The sequence below is a fragment of the Cynara cardunculus genome (assembly GCF_001531365.2).
Source record: "Cynara cardunculus var. scolymus isolate 2C chromosome LG 17, CcrdV1, whole genome shotgun sequence".
In the NCBI taxonomy this organism is placed as follows: Eukaryota; Viridiplantae; Streptophyta; class Magnoliopsida; order Asterales; family Asteraceae; genus Cynara; species Cynara cardunculus.
The window spans coordinates 1,084,829-1,099,378 of NC_037544.1; the positions used below are offsets into that span (position 1 = coordinate 1,084,829).

The following is a 14,550-nucleotide window of genomic DNA, read 5'->3' on the forward strand; positions in this document are numbered from 1 at the left end:
CTACAGACATATGATTCAATTTGATTTATATTGAATCTTTGTGGGACTGAAAAGACATGGAAAGAAGAAACTACCCTTTTCTCAATGATATAAGACTTTGGTACCTAAGTGTGATGTTCTTGTTTTGCATTTACATTTGTTCAAAGTGGTTTGATTATTTGTGTGTATATGTTTTTGGCATTTTTCAAAATTCATACTTGCTTTAATTACAATGATTCATACTCAAAAGTAGTGATGGCTAAAATCCGGTCTTGGGTAGGGTCGAAGCCGAAACAGTGCTCATAATCGGTTATGTCGAAAATATTAAGGCCCGGTTAAAAGTATTTGTAACTTGTTACGGTAATCGGTTCCAGACCGGGCCCAAACTGGTCTTATATTACAAAAAATTCTTTTTATATTTTAAAAAAAATAATATAATGTTATTCTAATACACTTGAAAATATTTAATTAAGTCAATCAAATACACTTTAAAAATATCTAATTAGGTCAATCAAATACACTTAAAAAATACGTTGTGTTGTAGTTTTATAATTGGTTTTCAATCAAATACACTAAAAATTACGTTTTGCTATAGTTTTATAATTGGTTTTTAAATCAAATACACTTAAAAAAATATGTTTTATTGTAAATTTGTAATTTGATTTTCAATCAAATACACTTAGAAAATTATAAATACAGTTAAAAATACATATAAAAACATTTTTTTTGAAAAAAAATCGGGCCAGACCTATAACCAGTCCCAAACCGGTCTTGGGCCAAGCCGGGCCAGGCCTTGTTTTTTGATGAAAATCATGACCGGTTCTTAATCAGCGGTCCCAATCCGTCTCGGGCCGGACCGGTCCTAAGTCGTTCCCGATCCTCCGCCGGTCCCGGGCCAGACCGGACCCATTTGGTCATCTCTACTCAAAAGTCAATTAAAAAAAAATTATTCAAAAGTTTGTTAAATCACAACGTTTAAATTGATACAAATAGAAAATCCACAAGCAAGTATCATATGGGCATAAAAAACCAATTCATGTAGTTTACTTTACATAGATGATGTTGAATTTGTTTTTTTATAAATTACACAAATTAAATTCAGATATATGTATTTTACTGAACAATGATAACTGAAAACATAAACTCTCGTAAAATACAATCTGACTACGTCTTTCAGTCATTTAGTTCAAGGATGAATTATTTACATGAAGATTGATTCAATCTGATTACGTCTCACGAGTTTTCTTGATTTTGTTGACGGATGGAATCAGATCAGAATCACCTATCTGACTATGAACCGCTTTCAAACTTTTTCTCAACAACCATAACTCTTTGACATAGTAATGAATTCTATCTATCATCAATCCCAGGAACAGACAAAACCCTACATCACATAAATCTCGTTACTTAAAAACAAATATGTGTAAAACAAACCTGAAATACTGAAATATATTTGAAAAATAAGATGACGTACCCATGAGTGATGCCTCGAGAACATGATTAGCCATAAGAACCTGATCCGTTGGATTAGTGGATCCAACGTCCATCATGCGCTTTTGAGTTTTGACGATACTGTATACATTAAATACAAATACTACAAATAATGTTGCCGCAACGGTTCTTGAGGTCACGAGACCTCTGCCCTGCTTCAAACGATCCAACCCCATCATGACCAAGTTCCTCAAAGGTGAGTGAAACAGGAGGATCATGATCATTCCTATCTCGATTGCGAGCATCGTAAACAAAAGAGGCGTCATCTTGTTCTTTTCTTTCTTGTAAAATTTTCACAAGATTCAAAGCAGTTTGAGACCAAAATTATCGAAGAAAAGGAGAACTGTGATGAAAAACGTAGGGTTTATTACATTTATTTCTTTTCACTACATCTTTCGATCTTCATACCTCAACTTGTTTCTCAATGAAAGAATCATATTCTTCTATCTGAGGAGGTGAAAGTAAGGTATTTTTTTTCTAGTTGGTCCAATAGGGTTGGGTCCATGTGAGACCGGCTTGTTTTCGTGAGACCCATGAGATCACTTTTTTATATTTGAAACTTCACAGCAAAACAATGTAAAGGTAACTTTCACAGTGTTTTTGCTGTGAAGGTTCGACATTTTTGCCTCAAGTGAACAAGGCAGAACAAACCTTTATTTTACTAATATAACGTTATAATAAAAACTAATTATCTTTTAAAACATCAAATACGCCTCCATCTTTAGATTTTATTCATTATTTATATTTTTTTATTGTATTTTATGTTTTTTGAACTTTCATTCTACAGTCCTCAAAATATTGTTTTTATATGGTTTCTATATTTTGATTATTTATGTAATTTATTAAATATTAATGATAATAAAATTATATATATATATATATACAGACACACACATGTCGTCCTACCTTGAAATGGAACTTTCAGACCACATCAAATCTTCGTTTTCGAGAGGGATGCTCAACTCCGAGTCTACAAGCCTTTCTCATTTCAGTTTTCGCCCTTTGAATCTTCAGCAGCTTAGGGAAATTCGAGAGATCCGGCGACTATATGTGTGTGTGTGTGAATGATCAATAGTGAGAAGTGTAAGAAGAAATCTAAACATTTGATTAATTTTAAACTCATGTTCACCCATGAACTGTGTTTTATAAGAGAATTTATCTAGTGCATCTCGACACACCTCATTAGTGTTGAATTCAATTAAGATCAATCCAATGGTGGAGATCCTTTTTACGCTTTTCACCACAATTTTCTTTCTCACCGGAACCCAACCTTATATATATACTGTATAAAATAAAAATTGAAAACCACATAAGTTTTTTATTTTAGTGTCATTTTAATCGTCTTGACGAAAATTTTCTAGTGAAGTAAAAATATATTTATTTTATAATAATTTAATAAATTACATAAATTAATCAAAATATATAAACAACTTATTTATCTTGTTCAGTTCTATCTTATAAAATGTTGAAAAATTATCTATTTTATCATGTCATCTTTACCATGCAAGCAAGCAAATTCAAGATTCTTCCATTGTGAACGCGGCAAATGGCATTTCCCATTCCCACAGGCCACGCGGTCAAAGGTTGGTAAGGAGGCCCGTCGCTTAGGTTGGCGACCGACTTGAGTTGTGACTTGTGAGGGTTGGCCGACTACGGTCAGCCCAAATGGTTTCTGTGGCCGACAAAAACAAAATCTAATGGCAACATATATACAAACATTCTAGGCATAACCAAATACAAGAGAAATACACTAATCTAGACGTGCACGTCAACAATACATATAGTGGCATGGATTATCACTTTAGTAGTATAAAAATTTAGGGTTGTAAAAGATGCTATGATCAAGGGCGGATTTATAAAGGCCCGCCTCAACCAATTTTTGTAAGTTGAATCTTTTTAAGGTTTGAAATGTTTCTGCTAAAATATAAAATATAAGAAATCAATTAAAATTTGAAAAAGTCCCTCGAAATCAACCAAAGAAGCCCGATAAAGTGTCGAAACCAACCCAAAAAACTTGAAGAATCCCTTCAAACAATGAAATTCAACTAAAAACATAACGGAGAACGTTGTGAGTTTTTTATAAACCTTGAAGGTGCACCCACTCCGCAAAACTCGTGGGTCCACCATTGGCTATTGTATTATTATGTTGGATGCAATTGTATATTCCACAAACCAACATAAATGATATAAATTTCTCTTGTAGAGATCGTTTGCATAGTCAGTTTTACCCTTCCAGGCACAGGTTCATAGTTTATTTATATCTCTTTTAGTTAAGTTTATTATGTTTCTTAAAAAAAATCAGAATAAAAGCCTTAAATAGCAAATCTTATGTACAAAAAACAGAAAACTAACCAGCAGACCAATGATGATTTTATTAAAAATATATCAATACTTTTTCATAGTCAAACAATGTCACCACTTGAAAAAAAAATTCTAGATCCACCTGCAACTATACCATACATTATAACATCTATTCTTTTCCCGATGGCTCTTTTAAAAAGTAATCTTGATAGGATTCCGCATCTCTTGCAAATACCAACATAGATTTAACATAATGAATCCAAGAAACATCACCAAAAATGTTGTTCATCCAAAGTTATTCAAGTATGGTTTAGGAGTTCCACAAGAAGCACAAACCAACAGGGCAACATATGCATGGTTTGAGCAGTATTGAAACATTTGTTATGCTATCACTTAACATTCGTATCGAATCCAAACATGTCTTGGCCGCAACAAAACGACAAAAGCGTACAAAACTTTTTAGCATCAAAGACGATTATTCTGGTTAAGCTTGCTTCAAGTATACCAGAAATCAAGCAAAATCGGGTTATCGACCCTTTTAGATGTCAAGAAGCAACCTCCTTGGATCCTCAACCACGTCTTTAATTCGGCGGAGGAAAAACACTGCCTCTCTTCCGTCGATCAGCCTATGGTCATAGGTTAGGGCGATGTACATCATAGGTCTTGGGATTATGTTACCTCCGACCACCATTGGTCGGCTCACGATTGAATGCATGCCCAAAATTGCAGACTGTTGCACAATACATGCATTAATAAACCAAATCAAACAAACTCGATGGATCCTATACTGAAGTAGGGAGGGTAAAATGAACATAGTCCTTTCCCTTCCTCCACCCCTAGGGTTAGAGGTTGTTTTCATGTGAAAAAAAAGCTTATGGAGCGTTTACCAACACAAATCGGGTAGGTGCTAACCGCGTACAAGTAGAGGTGTAAATAAGTCTAGCTTTTAACAAGCTACTTGATCTCGAGCTCGTTTGTCTCAAGCTCGAACACAAAATAAAACTTGTTCTACTTAACAAGCCGAGCTTCATAATACCAATGTTTCGACTCGGCTCATTCGAAAACTCGATTAAATTTTTCGAGTAGAGCCGACTTGAGCCATTCAAGCATAAACTTTTTTGACCTGAACATGCTAATATGTTCATAAATCATACAATAAAAATATAAAAATTTATCAACCTTGAGCCAATAAACAAGTTAATCGATCGTGAGTTCGAGCCCATAAGCGAGCATCGAGCTCAAACTCGATAACTCAAAAAATACTCAAGCTCGAGACCTACATTGAAAAAGTTATTCGAGCTCGAATAATCTAGTACTCCACTCGGCTCGTTTACACCCCTAGGTACAAGTGTGGTCTATGTGAAGAGGTTCAGTCAGGGTAAGCACAGACCCAAAATGGTTGTTTACCAAGTGTTTGTAGTAAGTGCATATCTATAAAAACTAGTTGGTTAAGCATTTTCTGACTTGGTACGTGACATATTGGTGGCTGACTTGGTCAACACCTCGATCATTCAGAAGAGTAGGTAAACATCATCATCTCTTACCGGATAAGAGGTTACCCAATAAGAAACAAGCAGCACTAAGGGGTCATTTAGGTAAAATTTTCGGCTAGCATACTGGCACAAAATAAGATTGTTGGTAAAGACCATCATCTCTGACCGGCTCAGAGGCAATAAGTGTTTAGTTACCCGGTAAGAGGCAGCAAGTGTTTAATAAGCAGCCCCCAAGTAAACAGCAGCTGAATGAGTAAACTAATTTCTTGGCAAGGACTAGTAGTCGTTTTCTTCTCTTTTTTATATTTCTATGTGAAAAGGACGAGCAAATGCATACCTGAGGAGGATTAATGATTGGAGTACTCAAAAGGCTTCCATAAACACCACCATTTGAGATAGTAAATGAGCCTCCTGCCATCTCATCAATGGATATGGTTCCATTATTTGCCTTCTTAGCAAGACTGTTTATTTCTTTCTCTATCTCAGCAAAGTTCATCTTTTCAGCATTGCGAATCACTGGCACAACGAGTCCCTTAAGGAAAGTAAAAAAAAAACAGCTGGTCAGTCATCCAATAACAGCATGACAAACCGGTTAGGGGTAAATGGGTAATAGAAAATACTTGCTAAGAGGATGTTCTTTTGTGGGCGTACAAATTGAGCTTCTAAATGCAAATTTAATACTCCATCCATCCAAAAAAGACGCAACATTTTAATTTAGCACATAATTTCAAAGAGTATTTGGTTGCTAATCATATACAAAACTAAACCAAACCAAACCAAACCAGTATATCCCACCCGGAGGTGGGGTTTGAGGAGGGTAAGATGTGTGTTAGAACGTAGACCTGAACCTGATGTCTACCCCCAAGAGTAGAGCGATTGTTTCTGTCAAGACACCGGATTGTGAAAATAGTGACAAAGAGAGAGTGATATGATAAAGTTTTGAAAATATATGAAGTCTATCTTAATAAGACCAAATTAAGAAAAATTATGGATCACGATCAGTCACACAAATATCTTTGAAATAATTGCTAATAGGCAAATAAGTAAATTTGAATTATATTTTTTTCTAAAAATGGAAATGTTGCATTGCTTTAAGATAACCATAAAAATTTCTGCATTTTCTTGAAAAGGGTATTTTAGAGGAAGACCACCTCCGAAGTCTTGGTGCAACTGTAATGACACAAATTCAGTTTCTCAGTATGCAGCAATTATGTATGATCTAAATATTTTAAGCGTACCTTTGGAGTACCGACAGCTATGCTGATATCAATATAATCTCTATATATGATGTCATCCCCATCAATAACTGCATTGATGATCGGCTGATTTTGGAGTCCACTGACAGCAGCCTGAAATTTGAAAGAGCAGCTTTGGTGGTATCGAGAGCAGCAGATATCAAAGCACACAAAAGAATATATGCCAATATGACCACTCCTACAAATATACATACCTTAACAAATCCAGACATCAGTCCTAACTTGACTCCATGCTTCTCGAAGAAGGCGTCCTTGTACTCGGAACGGAGTTTCATCAAATTAGTCCTGAAAAAAAGCAAGTAGTATCCAATAAGAGAAGATAATCCTTTTTATTAACTTGCAAGCTTAGGGGGTGTTTGGTTTGATGGAATGGTTTTGAGGGATTTGGATTTTTGTGGAAGGATTTAGAACTAAAGGGATTTGGGTTTGGAAGAGTTTGAAATCTTTAGTGTATTTGGTTTGTAAGATTTGGAATGGCATTATGAATTCCAATATTTATAAAAGAATATAAAAACAAATTATAAATAATTATGAAAATTATTAAAGTGCCTTTTTATTAACTGATTATTACAAAACAAATGTTTTAAACATATTTTAAAACATTATTATAATCCTACGAAATCCCATGAATTACCAATCACCCCCGTGGGATTTCAAAATCCTATGTAACATGTTTATTTCAAATCCATGAAATCCTTCAAACCAAACATGCGATTGGATTGGTGTTCAATTCCAAATCCATTCCAATCTTACAAAACAAGCGGGACCATAGAATTTACATTGAATTCTAATAATCTAACTCCTAAACAGCATTTAACTTGTAATTGATCACAGGTTAGAAAGGATTTATTCCTTCGATTGAAAGGATGTCATGGCCCAGCAAGTAAAGGCAAAGGGAAACCCCTGAAACGCCATCATTGATATACATGTACAGTTTGAACTTACATGTCAACTTCATTGAATGTCGTCAACAAAGCAAATGTGTTTTGAGAATCCTTCAGACGTGTAGCAACTCGCTTTCTTAGCCGGGTCATAGGAACCTGCATTTGAGCAATACATTAAACATGCACCACCAATCAAACATTATTTAAACCCAAATAGTTGAGGTTGAATATGGAAACCAGAAAATAACAGAACAGTTGTGATAATAGAAGGTCGAACAAAAACAGGGATTACCTTGATAACATAAACCACAAACAAAAGCAACAAAAACAAAGAAACCAATTTCAACAGAAAAAATATAGTTAAATTAAAAGTGTCGATCGTATAGGATGAATATTAAGGAAAACTGTATGCAAAGGAAACGTACTTTGATCTACTTTCTATTGTGCAACGTACTTCCAAAACCTTTATTTTCATACCTTAGGTGTGGTATCTCAAATAGACCAAAGTATATTACACAAAATAGGAATCAGATATGAGTATGTTGCATTTTCATGCATTCTCATACGTAAACCAGGTACGTAATTGTTTGAGATGTCACATTTGAGGTACCAAAATGAAGGTTTTGCAAGTATCTAACACAAAATAGGAATTAGACTAAAGTGCGTTGCTTTTTCATGCAATTTTCCCTAATAACTATAGCATTAGTATAAAATATGACACTTACACGTCTTTCTCTTTCTTTAGGAGGAAGCTGGGGTTCTGATGCAGAGGTTCTAGAAGGCGGTGGAGAAGCTGGCTTGGGCTTTTCAATGGCAGGGGTAGCTTCAACTTTTGCCTTTGGCTTCTCCTCCATCTTCTCAGCAGCAGGAGGTGGTGGTGGCTGAGAAACAGTGTCTTCAGATGCCTTCTTGGATGGAGCAGCTGCACCTTCTGCAGACTTTGAGATGATAGCAACTTTTGTACCTGGTTCAACAGTGTCCCCTTCCTTTGCTACAAACTACCAAGATCAAAGCTCAATTTCAGCTTTTCTAGAATCCAACAACATTATCCATCTGAACGTCAGCCACATTCAAAATTTCAAATATTTTACCTCTTGAATTATACCCGCTTCAGGACTAGCAACATCTATAGTCACCTGCAACAAATTCAACTTGGGGTTGGAAAACAATACCGACATTTACAAGTTTGGAAACTTCGATAATAAGATGAAGTATAACAAATACCTTGTCTGTTTCAACTTGCGCAATTGGTTCATCAACTTCTACTCTGTCACCAGGTTCTGTTACAAGAAGATCAATTAGAAACAGAAGCTTAAACAATAACAAAGAATATTGTTGATGAAATATAGACTTGATAACAGAATAGAGGAACATACTCTTCAGGAAAGCTGCCAGTGTACCGTCACTTATAGATTCACCCATAAAAGGGACAACAGCATCAACCAGATCACCTTGGAAAAAGTTAAACACGATATTCAACTTTAAAAAATTAAGAATTTTCAATCAGCATGAAATAGAGAGGGAAAAAGACACTTAGAAGACTTAAAATAGAAGCCATATTATGTGGCAGACGTAAGATTACAACACAAGTCATTGAGTTTAACAGAAACATCTTTTAGTGCATTACTTGAAAGACTTGCGATCAGCAGGTGTCACAAATCAACTCAACACCTCCAAAATTTCAGAAAATATTAACATGCATCACTGATAACATTTTAGAGATACATGACTGTATAAACGAACTACAGTATACGCATAAATTCTTCCATATGTGAGACACCAAAGCAAAACATCATGATAAAGAAGTCTCTAACAAATGTCATGTATTAATTGCATGCATACACATTGGCATACTAACAAATGACACGTCAAAAAAAGGAATATCTGAATATCACACCACTGTCAGAGGAGAACATTCTGCTATGCATTTGCATGCTGACACATGGCTGAAGACTGGTCATAACTTCCCTGCAAAAAAAGAGGTCTTGTAGAAGTTAGAGCAATCACACTAGCACGCATCACTAGTCATTTGTCATTCTACAAGAGACAAATATCTTGATGCAAAATTAGGTTACAGATATGAGCGAGTGCTAAGATCAGAAGCTTGGACGTTTGCAAAAGAAGCCTCTAGATTTCAGCACCGATATTTATTTGTTAGCAGAAATAAAAAGATAGAATTATACACTAACCTCAATGGCCTTAAATTCAATGCACCACCTGTGACGACAATGGTATGAGAAAGAATCAAATGCGTGTACTAAACAAATAGCTCAAAAACCAGCTTTCCAGCAAGTACAACCCAAAAGCTGACCAGAAACTTACCAGGTTGAGAAACATGACATATACTTCTAATGTTCCCAATAATTCCCGGATGGAGTAATACCTGTAAATTTGTATTTCATTAACAGATTTGAAATTTCTGATATTTTCATCTAGAATTTAGTACCAGTGATTACTTAAGTTCATTAAGCTCTTGGTAAGAAAAATAGCTCAATCAGTCCCCACCAATGAAGTTCGATGGCAATATCACACATGTTTATTCTTATTCATGATAACCAACAAGATAATATATCTGTAAATAAAATTCTTGAGCCAAATTGTAATAACATATCGTTTTTACTCCCGAAGCATGAAAATAATGTATTCTGCAATATGAACACACCACAGTCCAAAGCTATTATTGGAGTTTACTGAGTTAACAAAATATGCAACTACATAAAATATTAATTCAATAATGTATTCTATAACATAAACACCACAGTCCAAAACTAGTGTTGGAGTTTGACAAGCTTAAACCAACTTCCATCAAAACAGAAAATCCTAAAGCATGGATTATATGCTCCAAAACATTATTAAATTAGTAAACGATTTCGGAATAATAAGACAATCAGTACCTCTCCTTCTGGGGTGAAACAAGTTACAGTTGTAGATGCTAGGGGACGAGTTGTTCGCCATGATTTTCCTATGATCTGTTCAAAACACAGTAAAATAATGTTAAGTGCCTGTCCATATCATATATTTTTATATAACTCTGCAAGTACATAATATACTATTCCACCTCCCTCCCGCTGTTACACTCCAGTTCAAAATTGTAGCACTGCCCATTTTCATATTTTACATTGATGTTTTTAGCTCTAGAACAATTTTTTTATTGTAATACTCCCTCATCCAATTATTTTAGGTCTCTTTTCTTTTTGGAAGATTCACCAATTAACTAATTCAAAATTTATTTTTTCTTTTCTTTTGTTTATTGTTTAATTAACTACAAACTCTGTCGAAATTCTCATATTTTATCAATACAACAACAAATTGTCAAATTTGAGCTCAAAATACAAAACAACTGACACAGACTACCTTGTTTTTTCTTGATGAAGGAAATGGTAAATATAAAAAAATGAAAAACACAACACAGATCAAAGACGTAACAGACGATTTTGAGAATGAAATCGGGACTTACCGAAGCAGAAGAGCTTCCGCTAATGACTTTTCTCCGGAGAACACCAAACATCGCTAGCTTCAACTTTATATTCTGCTATCCACAATGACACAGTAATATAAATCATCAATTGAACAAAATACGATTACGGACTCCTGATTAACAAAGGAGTAAACATAAACTGGACGATTTAAAATGAAACAACAAATCTAAACATGTATACAGATAAGAGCGGGTAACCTAAACAATCAAAAACTAATGAAGATTAAACCAGATCTTCAGAATTCAATGAAATTACCTGACTGAAGAACAGTCTGGATCTTCTTCGAGAAGAATGGAGTAATGAATTGATTGTTGACGCAGATGCGTGGATTAATCGTAGGCAAGGGGACGCCGCGAATGAAGATCTTCTTGGAGGCTTCTTTTGTGTTCGATTATTCCTTTTCTTTTTTTTTCTGTCTTCTTTTTCCCAAAATTAAAAAAAAAAAAAAAAAGGAATATATATAAATGGTAATGTTTTTACTAAACTAAAAAAAGAAATGAGTTGTAATTCTAAGTTTTTGTAACTATGAAATATTTATTTATACTGTATTATAAAATATTTGATAAAAATTCTTAAAAACTTTTTTTATGTATGAAATATTCTATATTAATGCATATTACTTAAAAAATTTAAGATTATAAATAAATTGTGCGTAAATACAACTTATTAAAGCTTCATTTTTGAATTCGTATAATTAACTGTAGATAAACATAATCAAATATAGAATAAACATAACATTTTAAATATAAAAAATCTAAAAGTATATAATTAAGATAATCATTGAGTTCTAACAGAATCATTGTCTTTATAAAAAAATTATTATTAAGCCAAAAATAAATTACTTCAGTATTTGACTTAAATTAAATTATAATAAAAAATTAGATTAAATAAATTGTATACAAAAACGAGAATTTTTAAATAATTAATATCAATACATTTTTTTAAAAATTTTATGATGTTTTCAAAATTATTTTTATTCAAAAATAAAAAAAAAAAAATTTCTCAAAACCACATAAACCGTATTATATCAATAAAGACAAAAAAAAAAAAACATTAAAATAAGATTTATCTCGTTACATTGTACAAGTACCCTTCTAGTGTATATAAAACTAATAATCAATATTAATAGATTATAAAAAGTAAAGTTAAATTGAAAATCTATAAAGAAAATAGGAAAAAGGATTAAAATAGGTTTATCGATCCCAGAAACTGCAAATACATAATAGGCATATAGAAATTATTGTACGTAACCACAAGGGTGATATCTGATTAGTTTGAGATTGGCTCCAAATGTCAAAAGTACCAGAAGGTCCTAAGTTCAAATCCAAGGAGAAATAAAAATCTCTTTGTGACCACGGAGGTTCAAATGCGGTGACTCTGGACAATCTGCAAAGCAGGTAGTCGTCCTGGGATTAGTCGGTTCGCATAACGGGTTGGATATCCAGGTTAATAAAAAAAAAGAATTATTGTACGTGAAATAACATCAAAAGTATTGGTTTCAGAAGATGAAATGTCTGATTTTTCATAGGAGAACCAACTGGATTGTTGCGAGCGGAACGAATGGGGCACACTTTGGAAGAAGCGATCTATTACCTAACCGTTTTATTGGGAATAACAAGAGCATCTATGAATACTCAAAGCTTCATATCTAAAGCGAGCTTTCAAGAAACTGTTCGAGTTTTAAGAAAAGCAGCTTTCCTGAACCGTATCGATTGGTTGAAAGGCCTGAAAGAAAACATTGTTATGGGGAGAGCATACCTGCTGGTAGCCGCTTCAAAAAACAACCTAACGACATTCCTAACAACATTGCCTTGGAACTAAAAAAAAAATATTAGAGGGGGAAACGCAGCATATCTCCCTCTCATCATTTCCTTTGTTATCTGTATTTTTAAATCAATTCCCAAACTAATTATTATTTACGTAAAAAATTTATGCATATGTATAAACCAGTTTTTCTTGATTAGAAAAAATGGACGTTTGTGTAAAAAAAATTACAATTTTAAAGATTTTATAACTTGATTAGGTATCGAATGACCACATATTAAATTGGATTAACCAGCTTAATCAAGTTAATCGAATTTTTAAATACCCTAATAATATATCACAATGTTAACAATTGCAAATTCGAATTCGATGTAACGTGTACCTCATAAAGAGTCACGTGCATAAATGATAGTAATGTTTTCCCGATCAAAATATCTATTATGGATACAGAAAGAAAATGCTAATTTTTTTTATCACTGAAGGTGAAGAGGGTGTGTGTGGGTTTATTTGTTTCATCTGACGTGTATAAATATTATATATTTTTTTAAAAAAATAATTACGAAATTTGATAATTTGGGGATAGGAGAAGGTTATTAAATTTAGAGTGTTAAACAAAACACGTTGCGGGGATAGCTCAGTTGGGAGAGCGTCAGACTGAAGATCTGAAGGTCACGTGTTCGATCCACGTTCACCGCATTACAATTTTGATTTAATATTAAGTAAATTAAGTTTTTAGTCCCTGTAGTTTATAGAAAATTACGATTCTTGTACTTATGGTTTAGAAATAACGGTTTTCATCTTTATGATTTATAATTTGTCGTTATTGAACTGACTTCCATTTTAATAATTTATAACTTATTATTGTTTCATTTATGTGGTTTTCAATTTTTTACTGTTTTGGTCTATGTACTTTAATTTTTTTATTGTTTTGGTCTCATGTACTTTGATTTTTTACTGTTTTGGTTCACAATAATTTATAATTTAGAGTGAATTATGGATTCGTTCCTTGTTGTATGCTGATTTTGCGTAATTCGTCATATTTCATTTATTATGGGTTTGATCCTTGTGGTATGCAATTTCTGTTGCATTTGGTCCTTACACCAAACGGTTGTTTATTGTCTTTGTTAAATTTGAGGGTAAAGAGAGTATGAGGACGAATCCCATAAAGATCTCCATACCACAAGGATCAAATCTGTAATTTACTCTATAATTTATTATTATTTTTATCACTGTCGTTTACAAAATAGGAATTAGTCCAAAAACGAAAATGGTAATAAATTACAAACCATAAAAACAAAAATCATAATTTCTAAACTACGTAAATAAAAATATAAATTATTAACAAAACATAGGAACAAAAATTGTAATTTACTGTAAATTATTTACTAAAGGAAACAAAATTAGAAGTTGTATTCTGAATATTCCTTTTGAAATCTTTTGGACTTTGCTTATTTTTGTAATATAATATTATATAGTATTTGATAAAAACTCATATTACTTAAAATTCAAAATTACAAGTAAATTGAATGTAAATACAATTTATTAAAACTTCATATTTGAATTCGTAATGAAGATAATAAAATACAATATAAACTTCTCATTTTAAATATAAAAAATCTAAAATATAATTAAAATTATCATTTAGTTCTAACAAAATACTTAATAATACCAAAAACCCATTGTCCCTATATCTATACTATATTATAAAACATTTGGCTAAAACTCTTAAAAACTCTTAAAATTCTTAAAAACTCTTAAAACTCTTAAAAAACTCTTAAACCAGATTTCATCCCTATCCGATTTCATCTCATATCTGAATTCGTATAACTAACTGTAGATAAACATCTAATTTTAAATATAAAAAATCTAAAATATAATTAGGATAATCATTGAGTTCTAACAG

The 14,550-nt window shown here is 32.8% G+C and overlaps 2 protein-coding genes and 1 non-coding gene across 3 annotated transcripts; 1 reads left to right on the forward strand and 2 right to left on the reverse strand.

Annotated features, from left to right (window-relative positions):
* Positions 1–1,044: 1,044 nt before the first annotated feature.
* Positions 1,045–1,817, reverse strand: LOC112501177. Its single transcript, XM_025104853.1, has 2 exons — positions 1,454–1,817; positions 1,045–1,363 (listed from the first exon to the last, which is right to left on the reverse strand). Exons 1-2 carry the CDS (start codon positions 1,734–1,736, stop codon positions 1,206–1,208), a joined length of 441 nt encoding a protein of 146 aa, XP_024960621.1. The 5' UTR covers positions 1,737–1,817; the 3' UTR covers positions 1,045–1,205.
* A 2,179-nt stretch (positions 1,818–3,996) lies between these two features.
* On the reverse strand, positions 3,997–11,302 carry LOC112500353 (dihydrolipoyllysine-residue succinyltransferase component of 2-oxoglutarate dehydrogenase complex 2, mitochondrial). The gene is made up of 15 exons (XM_025103833.1): positions 11,139–11,302; positions 10,862–10,933; positions 10,299–10,373; positions 9,727–9,787; positions 9,594–9,621; positions 9,302–9,372; positions 8,781–8,855; positions 8,629–8,684; positions 8,496–8,540; positions 8,130–8,402; positions 7,466–7,560; positions 6,715–6,805; positions 6,503–6,613; positions 5,602–5,796; positions 3,997–4,501 (listed from the first exon to the last, which is right to left on the reverse strand). The coding sequence occupies exons 2-15, from the start codon at positions 10,910–10,912 to the stop codon at positions 4,310–4,312; spliced, it is 1,419 nt and encodes a 472-aa protein (XP_024959601.1). The 5' UTR covers positions 10,913–10,933; positions 11,139–11,302; the 3' UTR covers positions 3,997–4,309.
* A 1,968-nt stretch (positions 11,303–13,270) lies between these two features.
* On the forward strand, positions 13,271–13,343 carry TRNAF-GAA. Its single transcript has one exon. It is a non-coding gene; the product is annotated as a tRNA-Phe (tRNA).
* Positions 13,344–14,550: the final 1,207 nt, after the last annotated feature.

Coding starts and splice junctions, on each gene's coding strand:
- LOC112501177 (XM_025104853.1), bottom strand. CDS start 1,736: ATGACGCCTCTTTTGTTTACGATGCTCGCAATCGAGATAGGAATGATC. Junction 1,364..1,453: donor TCTCGAGGCATCACTCATGG/GTACGTCATCTT, acceptor TATGTGATGTAG/GGTTTTGTCTGTTCCTGGGA.
- LOC112500353 (XM_025103833.1), bottom strand. CDS start 10,912: ATGTTTGGTGTTCTCCGGAGAAAAGTCATTAGCGGAAGCTCTTCTGCT. Junction 9,622..9,726: donor ATGTCATGTTTCTCAACCTG/GTAAGTTTCTGG, acceptor TTGTCGTCACAG/GTGGTGCATTGAATTTAAGG. Junction 8,856..9,301: donor AATGTTCTCCTCTGACAGTG/GTGTGATATTCA, acceptor ACTTTTTCCAAG/GTGATCTGGTTGATGCTGTT.